The 23415-nt window shown below is 34.7% G+C and overlaps 2 protein-coding genes across 6 annotated transcripts; one reads left to right on the top strand and one right to left on the bottom strand.

Moving 5' to 3' along the window:
* Positions 1–67: 67 nt before the first annotated feature.
* LOC141905536 (maspardin-like) lies at positions 68–4004 on the bottom strand. Of its 4 annotated transcripts, none has more exons than XM_074794426.1 (8): positions 3951–4004; positions 3630–3728; positions 3114–3275; positions 2544–2624; positions 2306–2451; positions 1806–1914; positions 1586–1693; positions 68–1186 (listed from the first exon to the last, which is right to left on the bottom strand). In XM_074794426.1, exons 2-8 carry the CDS (start codon positions 3690–3692, stop codon positions 986–988), a joined length of 870 nt encoding a protein of 289 aa, XP_074650527.1. In that variant the 5' UTR covers positions 3693–3728; positions 3951–4004; the 3' UTR covers positions 68–985. The 4 variants fall into 4 exon arrangements, with proteins under 4 accessions (XP_074650527.1, XP_074650528.1, XP_074650529.1 ...); XM_074794427.1 differs by having other exon boundaries at positions 3909–3991; XM_074794428.1 differs by lacking the exon at positions 3951–4004 and adding an exon at positions 3812–3854 and having other exon boundaries at positions 3630–3729.
* Positions 4005–17716: 13712 nt separating this feature from the next.
* On the top strand, positions 17717–22997 carry LOC141905538 (receptor expression-enhancing protein 5-like). Of its 2 annotated transcripts, XM_074794431.1 has the most exons (6): positions 17717–17905; positions 18546–18639; positions 18728–18866; positions 19362–19518; positions 20020–20052; positions 21217–22997. In XM_074794431.1, exons 1-6 carry the CDS (start codon positions 17767–17769, stop codon positions 21288–21290), a joined length of 636 nt encoding a protein of 211 aa, XP_074650532.1. In that variant the 5' UTR covers positions 17717–17766; the 3' UTR covers positions 21291–22997. The 2 variants fall into 2 exon arrangements, with proteins under 2 accessions (XP_074650532.1, XP_074650533.1); XM_074794432.1 differs by lacking the exon at positions 20020–20052 and having other exon boundaries at positions 17719–17905.
* Positions 22998–23415: the final 418 nt, after the last annotated feature.

Below are 23415 nucleotides of genomic sequence, written 5' to 3'. Positions count from 1 at the left end.
TTTTCTAGCCTATATTTCTTAAATCATTCGTGAAAACAACATAGCTTTTCATTATTTAACCATTTATTTATTCAATCAATTTCCATTTAATATACAATATAAATATACACGATTCTATCACAAGTTTCCTTTTTAGCACCAATCAATGATTTTTATGTAATAGGCACGAACATTACATGTTCATTTCGAGCAAACTTGGCTTCTATACAAAATGCACAAATATGTATTGTGAACAAAAATTATACATTTAGGAAAACTCAAATAGTAACCTAAATGCTCAATGCATATACGAGCCTGCATATACATGTATTGGTATCTTTACTTTTGTTAAATGACTAAAGGAACTATTTTTTCAATTTTAATTTTCATTCACCTGATTAGAGCGCCAGTAAGCTCTTTTGTTGAATTGAAAGAAATTACCGTACTGAGGTAAACTTCTAGATAAGTGATTTTCAAATCGTACATTTATGTTCGCTACACAGAAAAATTTCAACAAAACTGACCAATGAAACTGTTCCTTCGACAAATTTTTCAGTTCATGCATTAACACCAGCGATAACTAAATCCAGATCTGGGCATGCAAAAGCAGTATACCACGAACAATAATGCTTTCAATATTCAACAGGTTACATGCAATTAAAACATTTACGATTTATAATAATCAAGTTCCGCAGAAGATGAGGGCCGAGTCACAATCAGCTAATTCTATTGAACTCTCAAAGTACCGTAGTCAAAATTGGCTCATCGTGAATAACTCCTTAGTAGATGGTTTTACTTTGATCTCGACAAAAGTTGCTTGCCTCTTGAATGCATTATTTCGAGATATATCGTTCAATTTTAATCTACATGTATACAAAATTAGTCTCCAGTTGGAAAAATAGATTTTATCATCGATAAATACATCTATTGAGCGCTAAAGATGTTTTACATTCAAATACATGCATACATAAGATCTCTCGAGTTCAGTAGAGATGGGACTTAAATTCTAATCGGATATCTGATCCATAGCGCTGTATTTAGTTTCCGCAAATGGTCGTAGGTGAATTTGTATGTACAAGTTGACTTCATCGGCGCGACTCAAATACGGAAAGTTGCCGCCCGATTTCATATGCGCACGTTTGGCATCGGGATAACATTTATAAGTTTCTTCTCTAACCAGCTGTGAAAGTGCACTCTCATCATATACCTACAACAGACGATAATAAATCCATCAAATATTTCCATAGTAAACCAGGTCGGCCATTTTTTGATTTGCTGTTCCCCCAAATTTTCCCGGACTATTTCCTTAGACAGGGTTGCCACTTTTATTTGATTTGCTGACATGTTTCCCTTGTTTGATTGTTTGATTTTATATGCCATCTAACAATCTCAACATTAATTTCCTTGAATTTTCCTTGATTTTTAGCCTTTTTACAAAATGTTCTGATTATTCCGACTTTTTTAAAGAAAAGAAAATGCCCTGACTTTTCCAAGCTTTCCACGTAAGTGGCCACCCTGTAAACGTCTTACTCAAAATCAGACTAGATAGAAATTTTGAATATCTTCCAAAGAAGACTGCACTAGCCAAAATTTCATTTCAACTTACATCCATCAATGTGACGGGGACATTGCTTATTTTTTGCGGTTCGACATATGAATTCAAACAGTTTAAAGTGAGCCTTGATGCGAGTTCTTGTTGTGACATGCTGTCCAGCTATAGAAAAAGAACATAGCATATGAAGCTTAACTCAAGTACTGGAAAACTGATACGATATTCATAACCAACAACCCACTGAAATCAGACTCTTGCGTAAGTGTTTATTTACCTTATCCACCATGAAATCAATTGAGTCCGCGATGTCTTTATCGACGATGCCAGTATCAAAATTTCCCATCACCATCTTCTTCAAAAGTAACGCTGGCATCAACCAGAAGCTGTTAATAGAATCAAAATTTTCTGCTTAGACAATAAAATACTGCGCTTTCTGCATCAGAATAAGCTCTTTCAGCAGGGATTCGAACCTGATGGCATCAAGACTGCATGAAACCATGACCCGAGTGAGCAGACGCTTAGATGTTGTCATCATTTGGTCATTTTATTCTAGTCCAGATTATTCTATTCATAGTTTTTCATGAATTTTGCTTCAGCGATTAAACAACAGACAATCTGATTGGCACAGCCAACCTGTGCATGTACCTTCGCACTCAGGCTAATCAGGGTTTCGTGCCCTGACCGAGTCAAGTGATGCCAGTAAGCGAAAAAAAGTCAATCAAACTTGTGGGGTTACCACACTCTACTAAGAGAAAGGCTTTTTGCCTAACTTACCTGTGAGCAGTCGTTGACTGCTGAAATACGGATGTATCTACGAATGAGTTGCACAACAATAACGAATGAACTCGCGGCGACTTGCATGTATATTGCGCAAATTTCTGAGCTAAAAATCCTCCTAAAGATGCACCAAAAACATGCACCTGAAATATAATTGAAATTGAAAATATACCGGTACATTGTTTATGATTATTCTGGTATCGAACATTTTTAGGTTTCATTCATTCTATCTCACCTTGTCGAGATGCAAATAATCCAATAACTTGCGAAATCCTTCGCACCACTCTCCAATTGACCAATATACAGGATACTCGACCTACAAAAATAGTCCAAGAAAAAACTTAAGATATTACACTGTTCGCTCACAAATGAAATATCCAGAAATTGTTCCCACATGAGATCAGGCAGATGTGGATTTAGAGGGCGGTCTTGGAAGTATGGACCTCTGCCTTCCCATTGAGGTTGTCCTACTTAAAACCGGCAAATTTGATACTCATCCTAGGAATTTTCATCCTCAAGGATGTATTTCTCTAAGATATCTTAACGCCGAGGGTGGGACCCTGCTTGTGGCCTTTGACATGGCTTAATGCAAGTAATGCCTTAGTTTTCTTTCGTACTGGACCATGCCTTCCAAATTTCTGGATCCAGCCCTGTCAGGGTCTATATCTACAAGTCGATTATAGTGGTATTAATGGGTGAAGTAAGGGTTACAATATGGAAAGGCAACATGAATGTATACTATATCTGATTTGGCTTGAATCTCCCTTGAATTTCCCTCTAAATTCTAATATGAGAAAAGACTTACAGCAATAACGCGGCATCCTACAGCTGATAATGCGATCATTTGTTTGAAGAATACGTCTGCAGTACCACTGACCGGAGGAAGACATATCAAAGGACACCGTACATTCTTCGGTCCTGAATCGTATAATACCCATTCCTTACCAGAGTCATCGTCAATGCATAACTTAAAAATAAATAGAATAAAGCATCATCTACACAAAAATATATAAGTTACACAAACATTTCATTTGAGAGATGGTAAAACATTAAGACTAGGGCTAGTCTAGTACCTAGCCGCCGTTCCACAAACGTTGTTCGAGGGAACTCTAACGTCTGGTATTCAGACCTATTGGCCTATTGGCTAGCCAATGTCACTTAGCCTTGGCTATTGAACAATTAAATCTTCACCACAAAAATTGGTGGAATATCATTGAAGAGAGTGGTTAGAAAATGAATTAAATCAACTCTGAGTTGTAGGTCAGGTGAGCTCCGCTAATAGAGTAGGATTTCTATCCTATTTACTATTTAACTAACATACTTTTTTCTGAGGTACAGACTCTCTGAAACTCAAGTAATCACGTGAACGCTTCATTTCACCCATTCTACGAGCTGTTTTCGCTTATTTCGTACAGCGTCACTAAATAGAAATAGAATAGTTCACAATCATAATATATTGCAATAAAACCAGTTCCATTGATTTGTATTGATTTGATACATTCCATGCACACATTTCGACAAATATCGGCAGAGATTGTGGCTTTGGACCACATTGCATATTAGAAAAAGGAAATTCAAAAAGAAACCCATTTCATTTTACATCTAAAATAGATTCTATTTATAGAATTATCTGTGATTTTGCCTTTTTATCTGTTTTCAAGTGAAGAAATCATTTGATTTCCGGGTTCACGAAAAAATGATCAACAAGTTCGAACCCCACAATATTCACAAATTAGATTAATTTTTACGGGCTCCTCTTATCCTTTTTAGACCTACTTTCCAATCGGTAGGGATGGAATTCCTCAAGGGCCATACGAGTTACGAATTATGAGTTACGTTTTACGAATTACGACTTCAATACGTTACGACTTACTTACATTTACCAGTTTACTCTAATATGTTAATTAGTCAGTAACCTGTCTGTGGTTTAGTTTCACAATCGGATATTTTCACAAACCACATATTGTTGGTATAAGCCAATCCGATTATAAAAAGCTTACCACCAACGATTAGGTAACTAACTACAGTTTACTCCAAAAATTAAAGAAAAATCTTTTTTTCAGATTATGAATGGTAAAGAAGTTTTTGGCAGAATTTCAGAGGATCGGTGCTATATGTCTCCCCTCTATTGACAGACGGGCCTGTTGGCCTACTGTTTTTAAAATCGTGATCAATTTTACAATATAACCTTATAAAAAAAAGACCCAGCAGGAACTGATTACCGGTACAAATTTCATTATATCTAACAACAATGACCCAGCCGTTGCGAAGAAACAAAGTTTCACTTTTGTTTAGCCTTGAACTTGGAATTTGAATTATTCATGTCACCACTTCGGGGAAGCTATGCATTTATGAGATTTAAAGCCAGAGGTTTTCGACATCCAATAAATGTTAACGTTTTTATTCTTCGATTTCAATAAATTATTCTAAAGTTTAAGGAAAAAACCGGTTGGCGGCTAAATTAGGAGAGGGAGCTGTTGGGAATCGAGTAATTTATTTTTATGGCCTTATTTAAGTTCCACGATTGTTCAGCTGGCTACTGGCGCGTATTCAACCCGGCAGTTGAACCTTCGATAACTCCATTCGACAATAAAGAGACACAATTGCGGTTTTTCAGAGTTTTCACACGCGCTATTGATCACAATTGGAATACGTCACCGGCTGACCACAGTGTGTAAGCATAGGAATTTATTCACCTCCGCTTTCTCACACTGTGCAGACATGCTTCCGTGGATTCTCCTGGCGATCTTCGCTGCGCTCCTGTTCCTGCTTCCTGAGGAACGACGTCTTTATGTTTTATGTGTTACTGTTCGTCTCTGTGCTGTCCTGTACTGTTTCGTGTTAATTAATCCGTTCTATTTTTCAGGGTCTAATTCGTTCTATTTTTCAGGGCCGATTTCTTTGTCGAATTTCAACATTTGCTGGAACAAAACTAATGTCCGAAAGCGTCGGCTCTCCTTCGCCGGTCACGTGTCGAGGATGTCAGACAAAGAATTGGTCAGGAAATGGCTGCCCTCTACACGCCCTCATACGGAACACAAAAACCAGGATGACGAGGCCTCACTCTACCCACGTATCAACAGAGTGTGCTTGGTGACGTCAATGACGGGCAAGTCAGTCGGATTGCACGGGTTAAAAGTGGAGTGGTAACGCTGGACTAGTATTCATTGATTCCTTTTCAGGAATTGCTTCGGGCAAAGATTTGGTCTTGTCTTCCTTTGCGTTCTAGCATTCATTGATTCCTTTTAAGGGATTGCTTCGGGCAGGGATTAATTTCCCTGTCTTCCTTTGCGTGCTAGGATTCATTGATTCACTGCAGGATCGCTTGCGTGCTAGCATTCATTGATTCCTTTTAAGGGATTGCTTCGGGCAGGGATTAATTTCCCTGTCTTCCTTTGAGTGTTAGTATTCATTGATTCCCTGTGGGTTGCTTCGGGCATGGATTAAGTCTTGTCTTCCTTTGAGTGCTAGTGCGGGCAATCCAGTTGCGCTGCCCTATTTTTGGCTTGGGCAATTTGATAGGTTTGTCAGTTACTGACGTCACCTGGCACACCCTGTCGGTAAATGGTGAAAGTAAGGCGTCGTCATCCTGGTTTTCGTGTTCTGTGTGAGGGCGTGTAGAGGGCAGTATATTCCTGGCTGGCTCTTTGTCTGGTGTTCTCGGCATGTGACCGGCGACGGAGAGCTGAAAAGCTTTCAGACATTAGTTTTGTTCCGTACCAGGTTTTCATCGCTCTTCTCTTTTTTTCTCATTTCAGGTCTCCCAAGATGAAGAAGAAGATGTTGAAGGCGACTACAAAGAAGAAGATGGCGAAAGAAGAACACTGAACTCAGCAATATTAAAAGTTAAGTTGATACACATGTAAATTACGATGTATGATACAGAAAGGATTGTGTAACTACAGAATATCGTTCTTTTACTCATTTCAAGCTCACCATCCCCGCACTACTTTATTGAAGCTCTATGGCCGGTATATTGTTAAAAGTAAATTGAAATATAGCTAGGGCAATGATTGCTTGAATATTTACAATATTAGACGAAATGATTGAGTGAGGTCCCTTAAATATTCTTTGGTCTGATAATTAAAATGTAGATTGGTCAGTTATTGATTAAAAGATTTTGCAAGTACGTACAATTAAGGTAAATTCAATATCTTATGTGACATTTGAAATTATTCGAATGTACCGTAGATATTTCAGGCCTCATATGACTATTGTTTAACTGACAATCAAGATATAGATAGGACAATTTACTAATTAGCAATCATTCAATATCTTGTAATGTTTGATTAGACATTCTTTTGGTGTAGATATTTCAAGGCCCCATATACATTTAGGCCGGCTTTACCTAAAGATATATCAATTAAACTTTATCGTCGGTTAATAGATTTTTCTTTACAAATAATATATTGATAAATTTATAAAGATTGAGGCACATTTATTTATCTGTATCTAAGTGAACCTATGGTGTCTTCATACAGCTGTGTTAGTTTTGATACATATTGCCAAAATCATTTAACGCAGATTTACTTCCGATCGAATCTGTGCACAAATACATTCCTGGATTTGGAAGGGGAATATTTCAATTTCACTGTGTATGTCAGATTGAAAGCCTTATTCTGACAGGATATCCTAAACTTAGGTCTTATTCCTCTTGCTAATAGCTCTCTTTTACTAACTCCCCTCCTTCAAACTATTTTCTAGCATTATGACTCGCACCGCACCAGGGAGGTCCTGTCATAACAAGGTCTTTTGGTCCTTATACACAGTGTACTATATAAGGGAAATAAAGATTATATAGCCATTCGGCTAAGGGAATTTCTAATTTACAACTAAAAATATGCTTTTTTATCTTTAATTTCTGATGAATTCAAATAGTGACTAATTCACCACATCTGAAATTCTACTCATGTAGATTTTCAGGCTCCATATAAATATTGTTCAACTGACAACTAAAATATAGCTAGTATGATTACTAATTAATGGTTCGCTTAGATACCTAGAATTTAATTAAAATTAATTCAATGTAATGAATATAAGTGAAACTTATTCAAAATTGCACAGTGGATGAGACAACTGTATCGCACAATGTCATCTGCGTCTAACTGGGCCACATGTGTGTGTTTGGGATCTGTTGAATCAGTTAGGTTTTGGGGGATTCTGGGTTAGTTTAGCTAGGTATCAAAAGCTCTGATGCAAAATTAGCAGTTCAAATAGTGATTAATTCAAATTCGTACCGGATCTGAAATTCTTCTCGTGTAGAAATTTCAAGCCCCATATAAAATATTGTCCGAGACAATTTCAATTATAGCTAGGACATTATCAATTAACTAATTGATTAGGTATCTAATTCAGCATCTTCATATAAGGTAAAAGTGCTCAAATCTAAACCATAGGGGTTGATAAGACAACTGTATTATTTAATATTGATATTGATTGATATATAAAGAATACTGGGTATGTTTTAACTCTGTCTCTTGTGCGTGGGATTTATTGAATCTTTAAGGCTTTGCAGAATTCTGGATTTGTCGAGTTGTGGGAATGATTCGAGGTTTCTTAAATCTGTAGGACCATGTTACTTATAGGATCAGTGTGCTCAATGCTGGCAGCGCACTCACTCTTCAGTTAGTTATATTATCATAATTACAAAATCATTGTATAATTTAGGAGCAATATTTAGAATTAATGAAATGGATTAGAATACCATTCACTGGGTACAGATGTCGCCATCTGTGGGTAGAAAACATCCCTTAAGTTTATTAACTGACGATGAAGTAAATTTGATAATACCAACATGGTTTAGCTGACAATCGAAATATATATATGCCAATATTACTAGCAGGTTTGCACTGTATGATGGGCCTGGGTTTCAATAAAAGACACATCAAGAATTTCAAGAAGATAGAAGAGAAAACAGTTCAAAAACGATTTGATAAGATTGATTATGGATTACTAAATTTGTTGTAACTCTGGTATTCCTAGAGATGACTATAGATGCTTTATTTGAATTGTTGTTAAACTATAATAATCAACCATTGCTTAGATATTTAGAATATAGATGAATTACTATATGAGTTCAATTTCATAGATATCATTTACCGGTAAGACTATTATTAAAATCTACATATCGATCCACATTGCTGATCTTATATATGAATTGACATGATGATTATGATCATTGATATTTGAAAGGATTTTCTGCTCAAAAGGTTCTGCTCTTTTCTTCTGCTTGCCGTTTCAGACTGATTGGAAGATAGTTTGAATGAACCGGAATCGAATTTCCCAATTATGTACTTTGATTTCAGACATACTCGAGAAAAACTACAATAAACTTTTAAAAATTAGACGGTGAAAATGACAAAAAAGTAAAATTAGACAATATTCTCCCACCTTGTAAACTTTCGGACTAGTTACATGAAAAAAGACCAAATATTGTAAAATATAGTTATTTCCCAAATCTCGATGTATTAAATTAGGCAGAAAAAAAATAGATAAAATTATTCAACCTTGTAAACTTTCGGACTAGTTACATGGAAAAAAAGACCAAATATTGTAAAATATAGTTATTTCCAAAATCTCGATGTATACAATTAGGCAGAAAAAAATAGATAAAATTATTCAACCTTGTAAACTTTCGGACTAGTTACATGAAAAAAAGACCAAATATTGTAAAATATAGTTATTTCCAAAATCTCGATGTATTAAATTAGGCAGCAAAAAAATAGATAAAATTATTCAACCTTGTAAACTTTCGGACTAGTTACATGAAAAAAGACCAAATATTGTAAAATATAGTTATTTCCAAAATCTCGATGTATTAAATTAGGCAGAAAAAAAAATTGATAAAATTATTCAACCTTGTAAACTTTCGGACTAGTTACATGAAAAAAGACCAAATATTGTAAAATATAGTTATTTCCAAAATCTTGATGTATTAAATTAGGCAGCAAAAAAATAGATAAAATGATTCAACCTTGTAAACTTTCGGACTAGTTACATGAAAAAAAGACCAAATATTGTAAAATATAGTTATTTCCAAAATCTCGATGTATTAAATTAGGCAGAAAAAAATAGATAAAATTATTCAACCTTGTAAACTTTCGGAGTAGTTACATGAAAAAAAGACCAAATATTGTAAAATATAGTTATTTCCAAAATCTCGATGTATACAATTAGGCAGAAAAAAATAGATAAAATTATTCAACCTTGTAAACTTTCGGACTAGTTACATGAAAAAAAGACCAAATATTGTAAAATATAGTTATTTCCAAAATCTCGATGTATTAAATTAGGCAGAAAAAAATAGATAAAATTATTCAACCTTGTAAACTTTCGGACTAGTTACATGAAAAAAAGACCAAATATTGTAAAATATAGTTATTTCCAAAATCTCGATGTATACAATTAGGCAGAAAAAAATAGATAAAATTATTCAACCTTGTAAACTTTCGGACTAATTACATGAAAAAAAGACCAAATATTGTAAAATATAGTTATTTTCCAAAATCTCGATGTATACAATTAGGCAGAAAAAAATAGATAAAATTATTCAACCTTGTAAACTTTCGGACTAGTTACATGAAAAAAAAGACCAAATATTGTAAAATATAGTTATTTCCAAAATCTCGATGTATTAAATTAGGCAGAAAAAAATAGATAAAATTATTCAACCTTGTAAACTTTCGGACTAGTTACATGAAAAAAAGACCAAATATTGTAAAATATAGTTATTTCCAAAATCTTGATGTATTAAATTAGGCAGAAAAAAAAATAGATTAAATTATTCAACCTTGTAAACTTTTGGAGTAGTTACATGAAAAAAAGACCAAATATTGTAAAATATAGTTATTTCCCAAATCTCGATGCATACAATTAGACAGAAAAAAATAGATAAGATTATTCAACCTTGTAAGCTTTCGGACTAGTTACATGAAAAAAAGACCAAATATTGTAAAATATAGTTATTTCCAAAATCTCGATGTATACAATTAGGCAGAAAAAAATAAAATTATTCAACCTTGTAAACGTTCGGACTAGTTACATGGAAAAAAGGACCAAATATTGTAAAATATAGTTATTTCCAAAATCTCGATGTATACAATTAGGCAGAAAAAATAGATAAAATTATTCAACCTTGTAAACTTTCGGACTAGTTACATGAAAAAAAGACCAAATATTGTAAAATATAGTTATCTCCAAAATCTTGATGTATTAAATTAGGCAGAAAAAAAATAGATAAAATTATTCAACCTTGTAAACTTTCGGACTAGTTACATGAAAAAAAGACCAAATATTGTAAAATATAGTTATTTCCAAAATCTCGATGTATACAATTAGGCAGAAAAAAATAGATAAAATTATTCAACCTTGTAAACTTTCGGACTAGTTCCATGAAAACAAGACCAAATATCGTAAAATATAGTTATTTCCAAAATCTTGATGTATTAAATTAGGCAGGAAAAAAGTTAACCCCAATCAGTCACTTAATATGTGCTTCGACTTTAAACGGTGAAAACGACCAAAAAAATTAAAGTTAGACAAAATTATTAAACATTGTAAACTTTCGGACTAGTTACATAAAAAAAGACCAAATATTGTAAAATTATCTTCAACCTTGTAATATAGTTATTTCCAAAATCAGAATTAGGCAGAATAAAAGATTGTTTGAATGAACCGGAACCAAATTACCAATTATGTTCTTGGACTTAAAAAAAAAAGATCTGTAAAAACGACCGCCGATTACGCAACTATATCTGTACTTCAATTTCCGATTTTGAAAAAAACCGCCGTTTCGCTCCCGGCAGGTGTGGTAGGTTTGTAAGGGACACCATCTCGAAAAGTCAAACGAGATTTTGAGGTCAACAACTCATAAAAAATCTGCCGATTAGAGAACAGTGCACAGAAACCAACCGACTTAGGAGATCCTCGTCGATGATGAAACCAGCAATCATAAAAGGTAACTTGATATACATGGAGTTATTACGATGATTTCTAAATGTCATGATTACAGGATATATTTATTTACTCATTGCAGCTAAGTTTCAACTATGAGAAAGAGACCGGCTTAAAATCAACTACTTATCTGAAATCTACGGATTTGAACAACCCACAGAAGAATCAAACTCATTAGATGGAAATTACCGGTATATAGAAATTTCAGGCCTCATATGAATATCATTTGATAAGTGATTATCAACGAAATCTATTTACCTGTCCACATGGCTGATCTTAGAACTTTTATCTTTACTAGTCTTACACCTTGGAGTAATAAATTCTGATTTTGGAAATAACCATATTAACTAAGTGAAAAACACGGTGGCTTGTAATTTGAAATGACATGTAAGTTATGATAAATCTGTCTAAAATGTTTTGCTTTCTTCACTTTGTTTCAGTCAAACTACATCCCGGAAATAATGGCCTGAAGATGACACAAGTAGACAAATACCCATTGACCCATTTGCTGATGAAAACTGCAGAAGTCCAGATGAGAAGTTTAGGAGCCAGCGACGGATTAATCACTCAACGATGGAATCTTCTACAATCGGTGGTTGATTTCGATAAAACATCAGGAGCAGCAGAGATGATGGTGTATCTTATAAACACTGATTCGCGCAGCAAAGACAATGGATTATCTTATAAAATCTGATTCAGGATAAACACCGAAGCAACAAAGACAATGGTTTATCTCTGAGATCTAGCACTGAGATCTAGCAGCGGCAAAGACCTCTGTAGTAAAGTATTGATATTTTTACTAATATCACCCTTTTTCAGACCAGTCTGATAGGTAACATAGTTTTAAAAGTATACCTGATTGCGTGGAATGGAGTATGAAAATAGTTGTTGAGTCGAATATTGAAAATAGTTAGATAATTAGTTAGATAATTAGGTTCCTTCGGCCTGAGAAAGGAACTCTACGTTTGAATATTTCAATATAGAGAAAACTATTTTATAATGAGTTTGTAAAAAGATGTGTTATGTGTTTTGCAATGTGACAGAAATATCCTTCTTAGAGTCTAATAAAAGCTAAGCTCCATTAATTCACGATATTGGTCTTCGATCTTTGGTTGATAGATAGGTCGAGTTAGGTTAGGTTGATATTTTCGAAGACCCGTGTAACCAATTTGAGAAATGAATCATATATGTCGATTTTCACATGGAGTTTTAACTTTGAGCCTCCATCAATCTGTTCGATGCTACGTATTTGAAAGCGAAAGCTTTATCTAAAAGGAGACCATTATTTACATTTGAGAGGTAAAGCTAAAGTTATAGCTAGGACTAATTTTGAACGTTTTAACATTGTTTATAGCTGTTTGAACTTCTTTTATTGTAATGGGTAAATCCATATCGCGAGATGGCTCTCGTGAATAATCACTTAGCTTCAAATCGGGTGTATAATGATTATTAAGAAGCGGCAGTGAATTAGTAGTGCTTTTTTAAAATGGGCCCAGAACTTACAGTGAAAAAATGCCTGCAGTTGTAAATAGAGGAGTATAAATAATACATAATTCAAAATACAAGTACATAGATTAATTCTAAAAAATAAAAAAAACCAATAAATAATAAATAGAATAAACAACAATACAAACAAACAATAAATTAATATTCTATTTACATGAAAAGGCATTTTTTCAATTATTTATCAACGAGGTTCTTCATTTATCGAACAACCTTCCCTAAGTATAGCGAAAATCCGAGATCTTTTCTGTTGTTATTCAAAGCATTCTATCAACTCAGTTATTGTAATGAACAAAACAAATAACCATAAACCTTAACTAAACCGAACACACTTAAAAAAAAACGGATATGATAGAATGCTTTGAATAACTGTGATGAAAGATCGACCCTCCTTTCAACTAGCCGCGCTCAATCACTGCTGTGACTGTTGATTGTTACACTGTCTAAATTCTGGTAAATACTTCTTAAAGAATGTTAAACAGCTATAAACTTAAAGTTATTGATATTATTGATTAGTTACCAATTGTATAATTACGTTGATCTTTTCAAAGCTGGAAGAAAAAACGTCAGAATACTTAGTATGTAATGTCAAGGTGTTAGGTAATCTTTAAGTCGGGGCAAAGTTGGCATATTTCTAGTTTTCTAGTGAAAGTAATGTTAATGAAAATGAAATTAAGACTGATTAATTGATACTAACATTTCCAGAGTGAATCAGAGTTTCTCATCTCTAGTTTTAATGCTTTTATGTTGGAGACTGTTATTGTAACGCAGTTTGCATGTTTGTAAATTAGGAACTTGCATGATGATTCCTCGCTTGAGATATTATTGTTGTGTGAATAAAACGATGTACATTTTCATCATTCATGTTGAAACATTTCAGTTGTTAAGTTTTATAGCAACAATTTCACTTTGGTGCTTTTCAGTGGTTCATGAAATACTGATTTAATTGAGGACCTGTAGAAAATAGCAGCAGTTTCTTGATAACTTTAGGATACAATGCTAATTGGTCAATTGTCCTAGCTTTGTTTTGATTATCGGGGTTTAACCGCATCTGTGTGGGGCCTGTAATATCTGGACAAGAAGAATTTCTGATCTTTATATAGAGTTGTATTTATATCTACGATCAATAATTAAGATACATGTATTTACTGTAGCTTTGTCAGTTAAACCATATTTGTTTTGTAGATACTCGATTTATCTTGAATTGTCACAAGGAAAAACCTTTATAATAGTTTGCTGGGTTTGATCTAAGGAATAAATGCCACTTGACTTGGGGCAAGCATATATGTATTATCACTTGACTCTCAAAAATCAACCTGTCCTACATGAGCAGTGCGATTGTGACACATTCATCCCTTACATAGAGTGGGCAACTTTTTCACTGTGGTGCTTTTCGATCAGTGGTTCATAAAATACTATTTTTTATTAAGGTCCTTATGGAAAATAGAGGAGCAGTCTCCTGATAAATGAGGATATATGAAGTGTTAATGAGTAGATTGTGCCAGCTGTATTCAAATTGACAGGTGAACAATTTTATCTTGTTGATTGCATATAAGAGGATACCTCCAAAATACTTTGTATTAAATGTAACATGTGAGAAAATAACCAATTTGATCATGTCTGAGCAAAGGTGGCAAAACTCTAGTTATCTTGTATTGTTATCTTGGTTTTAATGTTTTTATATTTTATATTGGAGACTTTTTTTGAAATACAGGTCATGCTTTTGTAAATGACTGAGGCACTTCCTCGAGTACATAAATACCTGTCATTTAGGTATAATTATATCAATCGTTCATAAAACACTGATTTATTAAGGCCCTAATCGAAAAAAGTTCAGCTTTTTCTTGATAATTGAGATGTCATTTGAAAAGTTGACATGATAGGTTCATATTTCATGAAATATAACAAAGTGTCGGTTATATTGACCTCATGAATTGTCAAATTCATAATCTTACGACTTTCAGACTAGTCAAATTTTCGGTGTTTTATGGATCAAAGTTTACAATTCTTTGTGTATTTTTGTTATTTTCCTATGGATGCAAATTGTATAAATCAGCTGTATTGGAAATGTATCATATATAAAGACTGATAAATACCTTACATGGTAAAGTTTGTACAATTTCATACATAGTACATTTTTAATAGAAATAAAATTACTATTAAAATTTGAGAAAATAAGCTAAAAGTTAATAATTTGATATGTGAAATAAAATGATGTAAAAATGTAAATCAGATTGATTACTTAATCCTACGCTTTCCAGAGTATTTGGCCAGGGTAATCTCTTGTTTAAGTGCGGGGGCCATGGGCAATTGAGTCCATGGTTGGGCCATAGACTTTTTTGTTTTAGAGTCTTATGTTTGGACCATGGGCCTATAAACTCTCGTTTATAGTTTATACGCCTATGGTGGTTGGACTAATTGTTTTTGAAAGTCCACGTGTTTGAGGAGCTTACATTATAATTCCTCGAGCAATCCTGGCATTTTGTATGATTGTTGTATGAGAATAAATATGATTGATTTTGAAATTTGTTAAGTTTAATATTGCAACTCCTGGATAAAGGCCAAAATCGATTTAACATAAACTGAATTAGTGAAGAAATTAAATCGATTTGTGTTAAACCTTTTTATGAAACTGGGCGGCGGGCATTGCTGTTGTCCAATCAGTTTCACCTACGAGCAATTGTCTAACTTAGATAATTGCTCGTAGGTTTCACCCAGGGGTCCCAATGGTGTTGTAGGTACTGTAAAAAGCTAATCTGTATACGACTTTGCCCGTTGACAGATGTTGACCGCACGATTCGAATTTTATATGAAATAATCTATTAAAACGAAACCAACCACAATGTTTTGACTGTTGACTAACAGCCATCATCAGGTGGAATGACCAGAAAACGGAAGTTACGTAGCAAATAAACTGACAGGACATAAACAAAAGCAATGTGTCCGAATAAATGTTAACAGAACAAGTGACAAATGAAAACAACCAGGGGTACCGATACTGTAGAGACCACAAAATATGAACAGTTCAGGATGAATACAAATTATGTAATGGGGGGGGGGGGGATAGAAGAGGACGAAGAAAGCAGTGTGACACAGTGACGTTTACCAAAATCTAGTAGAGATCGCGTTGATACCCCTAGATAATAATTGATTATGTGGCCGGAGATGGTAGATAAGTTGGATTTCGAAAGTTTTACAAATAAGAACTGATTCTACTATGTCTTATGGATGTCTTTACTCCACCCGGACTTGGGGTCATTTAAAACTAGCCAGGGTTCAAAGGAAAGCGGCTCCAATGATGTGTGATGGATCCTTAGGTCTGGAGTCATTGACAAGTTGAGTGACAGAAAACAGCAGGGACAATAGAATCGGGATCCTAACGCTGACTGGGTAGGTCGGCCCTTCAGAAAACTATCACACACTGGCCTATAATATATCTAAAATAACTCCGGGACTGAAGCGTGTAATTCTTAAAACGTAATTCCTAAATCGTAACTCTAAAGTCGTATGGCCCTTGAGGAATTCCATAGGTAGGCGATATTCAGAATATTTTGAAATGAAGAAAATGATTTTATTTAGAAAATATTGGAATCTAATAAGGTAGTATTCATAAAAAAGTTCAACGTTTCCAAAATTCCCAGGTGGCCGGACAAGCATAAGATCATTCTTACACCCATCAGTTGTTGGTGATGATAAAATCTCAATGTTACTGATAAAGGCCTACTTCAACAGCAAAAAATACTCTAAGGGACTATGCAACCACAAAATATCATGATATAGATAGATAGTTGACCAGAATAATCCAACAGGAATAAAACTATCAAACAAGCAACTCATTTTAAATAAGATAATGACAACTTTAATACTTCATCAGGAACAGAAGTTAAGCATTTCTTTCTACAGTAAATCGTCTAGCGCTCATACATGCAATTAATTACAAACACAGTACAAATTGAAAGGTATCAGTTCGTTCAACACGCCAGAGTATCAGTTCAAGCGTGCCAAACATGTCTTCCCTTTAGATACCGCCTCCATAATACTTTAAGTCCTCCGATTTTACGTAATCGAGTCTCCTTTCCGTGTTTTCTCATACGTTTAATCGCGCTCGGTCGGTAAAAGTTATATTTTGCGACTCTAGTCCTCGTAAACTGTAATAGCGGGTTTTGAATATTGTCGTTCGTAGTTACACAATTCTCTGCAGTCGTATTATTTCCGATGGCAGAAAAATTCCGACACACCGACTGAAGGAATCCAGGCTGCGCGACGACTCTGAAAAGAGAAATTACAAGTTCAGTTATGCCTGTCAAAAACAATAAAATAAATTTGTAGTTTAACTTGACCATGTATTCTTAACAAAATAAAGACATTTTCGTAGATGAAATATATAGTTTTAATCAATAAATAAAAATTTCAGTTTACCTTTTTTGTAAAACAGCTCGTCCGAGTTGACATACAGAACTGCGGGTGCCCCCAAAGCCCAGAAAATGAGGTAAAATACGTGAAAAATTCATCCTGGCGTAAACGAACGCCATTGGAGACCGATCAGTGCACGATTCGTGACCGCGTGTATTGCGCAATCCAAAAGTATTTAAACCGCTCGAATATGTTACATGATTAAGTATAGGTACTTAATATCGAGTAATTGTAGTAATCTCAAATTAATCTATTTTGTAATTAATCAGATTTAGATTTTATATCATGTGAATTGAACTAAAACAGCGTTCGTCGTTCCGTTATTGTTTAACGAAAAATTCCAGAATAATTCTCAATTCACAATCTACTGATTCGTGTTGGTCAATATTGAATAACGTTTAATCCAATATATTTCAATGAATTTTACGGGATTTGTGGCAAGATAGCGCTGAACAAACATATTCGTGTTTCCATGCGTCGTACCTAGTAATGGATTTCGATTTTATTTACGGTTAGCGCACGGGACCTCACACCAGCCACTTTATTCAAGCGCCGCATCTGAAGAACGGGACCTGTAGAAAATCATCGAAATGGCGAGCAACGTGTCGACTAATATCGAGTCCTGGAAGGCGAAACTGGACAAAGCTCTGCACGAAAAGAATGCATTTACTGATTTATTAGAAAAAGCTGAAGCTAAAACCGGTGTTAGGCGTTTATATATGGTGTTAGGTGAGCGAAAAATAGTCGATTTTCTGCAGCCATATTTCCACCCATTTTCTTGTTCCAAGTAGAATTCAAATGCGTTTTTATTTAGTACTAAATACGGAATAACTTATATTTTGCGTAATTACGGCGCTTCTCATTAGAATTGATGATAGAGTGTATTGCATACAGATCTAAAAAGTCGCATTTAGTAAAATTTTTCTATTATTTTATAGTAAATTTCTGTGTATTAAGATTTGGTGCCTTGACAAGCCCTTGATCGATGATATCTGACCTGTATTGAAAAATAAGGACCAATAATTTCATTATAGAAACGGTTGCTTGTTACTTCAAGAAATAGGTTCAGAACATGTCTACCATTTGAAAGTGAAAGTAATTTCTCTAAACAACTTTCCGAATCGGTAACAGTATAAAAAGACGACTCAATCCCATCGATCAAGTGCCCCAGGGGGGTCTGCTTCATGGGAAAGTGTAAGCTTAAAATGGTTAAGTTTGAATTGTTGTCTTCATTGAGAAGACAATGACCAATGTTGCCAATGGCAATTGAATAGAAAAATTTTAGTTGAACTTTTTCTTTGCTCTAAGCAGTTCTATAGAAATATAAAACCAACATTTTATCATTGTTGTTATTGATTATCTGTTGTAGGTCTTGTTGTATTCCTGGCGCTGTATTTGATGATTGGTTACGGTTCTCAGTTTTTGTGCAATTTTATCGGATTCCTCTACCCAGCTTACACATCGTAAGTACTCAAGAAACAAACCAACCCGGAATTCATCCCTAATTGATTTCTCTGTAAATGACATAAATTGGATGTTTAAATTTTCCAGCGTGAAAGCAATCGAAAGCAAGGAAAAAGATGACGACACCAAATGGTTAACCTATTGGGTTGTTTACAGTGCATTTGCTCTTGTTGAATTTTTCGCCGACATTGTTCTCTTCTGGGTTCCATTCTATTGGTTCTTTAAGGTATGTTCATGTTAACTGTATATATTGTGTCCTGTATCTGATCTGACTGATATTAAGCTTCAAGACCTAGTGTTAGGAGATTAATAGAATATGCCCTGCTTTATCTGGGTTCATACTACAGTCCCGAAAATCATTTATTGGAAATCAGTGTTTGTTTTGTCTAGGGTTTCAAAAAGTTATGAAATTTTAAGTTTGGTGTGTGAATTTATTTTATTGCAAACTTTCAATTCTACCTTAATGAGTTCCTCATTTGGTAACTATGGAAATTTGGATATTTGGTCCTGGAAAATCAGAGACTGCTAATAGTATGAACCCTGTAATCTGCATCGTGCATGAAAATCTGACCCAAGAAGTTATGAGAAATCTGGGTTAAACACGAAATTTTACTTGTCCATTTACCTACACAGTAGTAGACAGTAAACAATATCTGGATTGTTTCAAAATCGATATTTGTGGCTATCTGCAAAATTTATACGATACGCTATATTTTTGCAGTGTTGTTTCCTGATTTACTGTATGGCCCCGACGTCCTGGAACGGATCCATTATCATCTACCAAAAGTTCATTCGGCCGTTCGTTCTGAAACATCAAAAGAAAGTCGACGAAGCGATGGGCAAAGTTGCTGAAGTCGCCAGCGAAGTCGCCAACGAAGGTTAGTTCCGGACGAATGTAGAGCACAGTTTATATATCGGCTAGACGAAAACATGTCTGGATTTTGAACTTTGGACTTAGTAAACAACTGTTAGGTTATTCGAGTATGACTAACGGGATTGCTATTATTCGATGCTTGCCAATTTATTTATCACAGAAGGGCGAGACCTAAGCCCAAGAAGAATGAAATTGAATACCTGGGTTACTTGTTTGTCTTTCCCTTGGATGTTGTGTTCATTTTATAAGCCTTTCCTCCAGTGGTACTGGTATTTGGGGCTGCCGTGACAAAAACCTCGCATAGGCTTCAAATTGTATTATAATCTCTCAATGGCTAAAGCAAATTTGCCGTTAACTTGACATGAAATTTTTTGTTGAATTATACTATATCTAATTTTCACTACACAACTTTTTAAGTCGTTAATAAAAATCCAAATCTTTTATTTGATAAATCGCTGAAAGACTGTTTCTAGATCTATCTGAAAGACACTTGTCGTTTTTATAGTCGCTAAATTTGCTAAGAGTAAGGCCCAAGAAGGTAAGTTAGCTTAAGTCCTAGGCTTGGAACCGGCTTACAGAATTCCATCTCACAGTTACCCCTCCCAGCCTTTCTGAACGGATATCTTTTCTTTCTATTTGTATGGGTGAGAGATTTTTAAAACGCCTTATCTCGGTCATCCCCTGGATATCATAATCAATAATTCGTATCCTCCGAATATGTTTTTTTCCCGGTGTATGCTTTTGCTCAGGTAAGGCAAGTGACTCAGATTGGACGTGCATGCCTGCTTGATGCCACAGGTGCTGAGGGTTGATAGATGTTAGTTGGCATAATTGAGGACAGGTGGAGATAGTATAGAATGAGGTGGAGATATTATTAATCCCATAACAAGTGATTCAGCAAGCCGAATAGATTTGCTGGTGTAGAAATTTAGTCTTTTCCGTGAGCCGGTTCTTATCCTTGTTCCGTGTGAGTTGGACGTTTGGACTACAGCCAGTCGAACCATGTTGATGGTCCAGATAATTTCCACGCCGAATTACCAAGAAAAATTCGTTTGAATTGACAATTCTTAATTTGGAAGGCATCAGTCACTTAATTGTTCCACAGTACATCCAGAATTCTCATTCAAATTTCATTTTTCGAACATTTATGAAATTAAACTTATAATTGTTACTTTCGATTTATAATTTTTCGTTAATTATTCGTTAATCTAATCATTAGATTTTATTCTGCACAACACCCGCCCATAAACAGCCCTAAATTTAGTGTCTCTGATTTGGGATATTCGTAGTTTGATATTCTATGGTGGTTTAGTGTAATGTCAACACCTATCTCTCGTTGATGAATGCGGGATAAATGTTTTTATGAATGGTGTTGAAAAAACGCTTGAACTAGAAATTCGAACCCTCGTTCCACCCACTACACATCGATGCTTTGTCCCCCCGTACACACACGTGCACCGATACACAGTTGAACTTTTTGTGAAAGATCTATGTAGTTCTTTTTAGACTGAAGAAGAAGGGTGGTAGGAACCACCCGAAATATTTCTGATATTTTTAAATGAACCTTTTAAAGTCATTCAACAATTGTGGGATTTTACATTTATTGTTTCATTAGGATTTTGTGGTGATCTACTGATTCAACGACGTAGTTCGAAGTATTTGACTTAGAATAGAATTATATCGTTGTGCTTTTGCCTTTCAGCTGAGACCGCGGCCAGCGAAGTAGCCAGCGACGCCATCAAACAGCGAATTGCCGATTCCTCAAAAATGGATTAAACCCCAGCTCAACGACCGCAGATCCGAAAAAAAAGACGGTGGTCTCGTCGACATTCGTTCAGTCTTTGCAACTCAAGTTACATTCAATATTACCCGAGAGAGTTTGTTATTAAATCATTAGGATGCATGGCCGTCGCAATTAAAGCAGGGAGCGAAATCAAGATAATATTCATTATTATATTAAAGCATGTATTTAATTATTGAAATTGTATCGTAAAAAATGTATCGCGTACGTAGATTTATAGTGTGTGTGTTGTTGTTGATACTATTCAGGTATTCTCCCCGGTAAATGAACGAACACTCTGAATTCTAAAGCCATCCGTCCCTCTTTATGTCGCTCTCACGTGAAAAAAAATCTATTTTCAAAACACACGCCTGAAATAGAAAAACAAAAAAAAACAAGTCAGGGCATTATCGTAGTGCGGTAGTCAGTTGAATCATTGAGAGTTTTATTTACCAGGGATAATCCTGTATATTTTACGAAGCTGATACGTGTTAAAAATTCGAAATTCATACAATCTTCATCTATGAAACTGTTTTACTGTTCTTACATGTAATGATAATAATATTCGTCATATTTATATATGGCTGGCCGTGTTTTCGTGATGTAGTTAGTAAAACCGTAGTTGTTGTGATTTTCTCATTGAAAGATTTGTCGTTTGTTGATATTTTTTTAAAATTTCGAAACGTACCCATTTACGACCTTGAAGTAAGTAAGACGTATGCCTATAGGTAATGGTGTAAACCATCGCGTGATACCACCTCAATGTTTCACACGTAGTTAAAGATCTGTTTCAGTGTATTTTTTGTTCACTATTTTTGATAGAAATATCATAATTATTATTATTATTAATATTTTCGGATTATTATTATTATTATTATTGTAGCGTGCAATCAAGACTTGTTTTCGATTTCCGTTTAGTCAAATGCGTCGATAAGATGAAATTCAAATACAACATTCGTTTTGGGATTAAGACTAGAGCCGTTAGGCGCATATTGACGACGTTGTGGCGAAAAATCTGTCACAGTTGTTTTGATTCTATGTAAATATGTTTTAAAACATATTTTTCTGAATCATGCATGTATAAACTGTTAACTATTAAGTATGGCGAGGGCTTTGGGCAAAAATGTAGCGTATCCATCTGAAATTGTGTTCGGACAGTTGAGTCTTCTGTACTAGGAAGCACACTCTTATTTTCAACCTCTCTGTCTATTTACGAAACTGTGATTTCTCGAGAGCTTTTTGCATTAATAAAAAACGTAGCGTTCAGTATTATCGCGTCCGAGATGAATAGAATGCTCGCGAAACGTATATAGCTTTAAGACGATGTTCGACAGTGTATTTAGGAAGGGAGGGGTATAATATTAACACGTGTAACTTGTGTTGTTTAAAAAGATCTCTTATGGTTGCGTTGAAACCAGTTGTTCATTGTGTCGTTCGTGTCTTGCATCGGGGTAGTTTCTTCTATTCATTTAAGAAATACATATATTATTTTATAATATTCGGTAATTTATGATTTCGCATATCACATACTTGCATGCTCGTTTAATTTAAGCCAAAAAAGTGATCGTTTTTTTTTTTTCAATTTTGCGATTTCCCTGAAAACGATCGTACGCGACTGGTATTTTGTGACAAGCGCGTTTTGAGAATCGGCGAAGCATAGATGATTTATCATATTATATATAATAGCTTAAAAATGCTTACCCTCTAAATAACCAGTCGAGGCGAAATCTGTGTGACGACCATAATGCGTATTCTAGTTCCCTTGATCTTCCATTCAATTTATACTACATTATCTGACTACTCTACAGTGTGTTCTTTCTTCTTTTGAGTTTAGAAATTCCATTACGCCAGAACTGTGAATTTTTTTCGACATTACATAACATGTGGTGGAAGTTTTCATGGAAAGTTTCTATTGGAATTCAATTATCTTAAAAGTCTTGTGATAAATAAAAGAGTAATCTTGTAAAAACAAAGTCGATCTTTGTATTCGTTTGGTTGCGTTCTAGGTTGTTGTCTTGAAGCAGAGGAAAGGAAGGAAAGCTTCTTCAGTTCTTGTTGGTAATAAGCTCTCAATAATCATTGTTTGGCTGTTCGGTTCAAGCATCTGGGCTGGGTTTCATA

This window comes from Tubulanus polymorphus, chromosome 5, assembly GCF_964204645.1.
Source record: "Tubulanus polymorphus chromosome 5, tnTubPoly1.2, whole genome shotgun sequence".
Lineage (NCBI taxonomy): Eukaryota > Metazoa > Nemertea > Palaeonemertea > Tubulaniformes > Tubulanidae > Tubulanus > Tubulanus polymorphus.
This window is presented reverse-complemented; position numbering and strand designations above follow the sequence as displayed.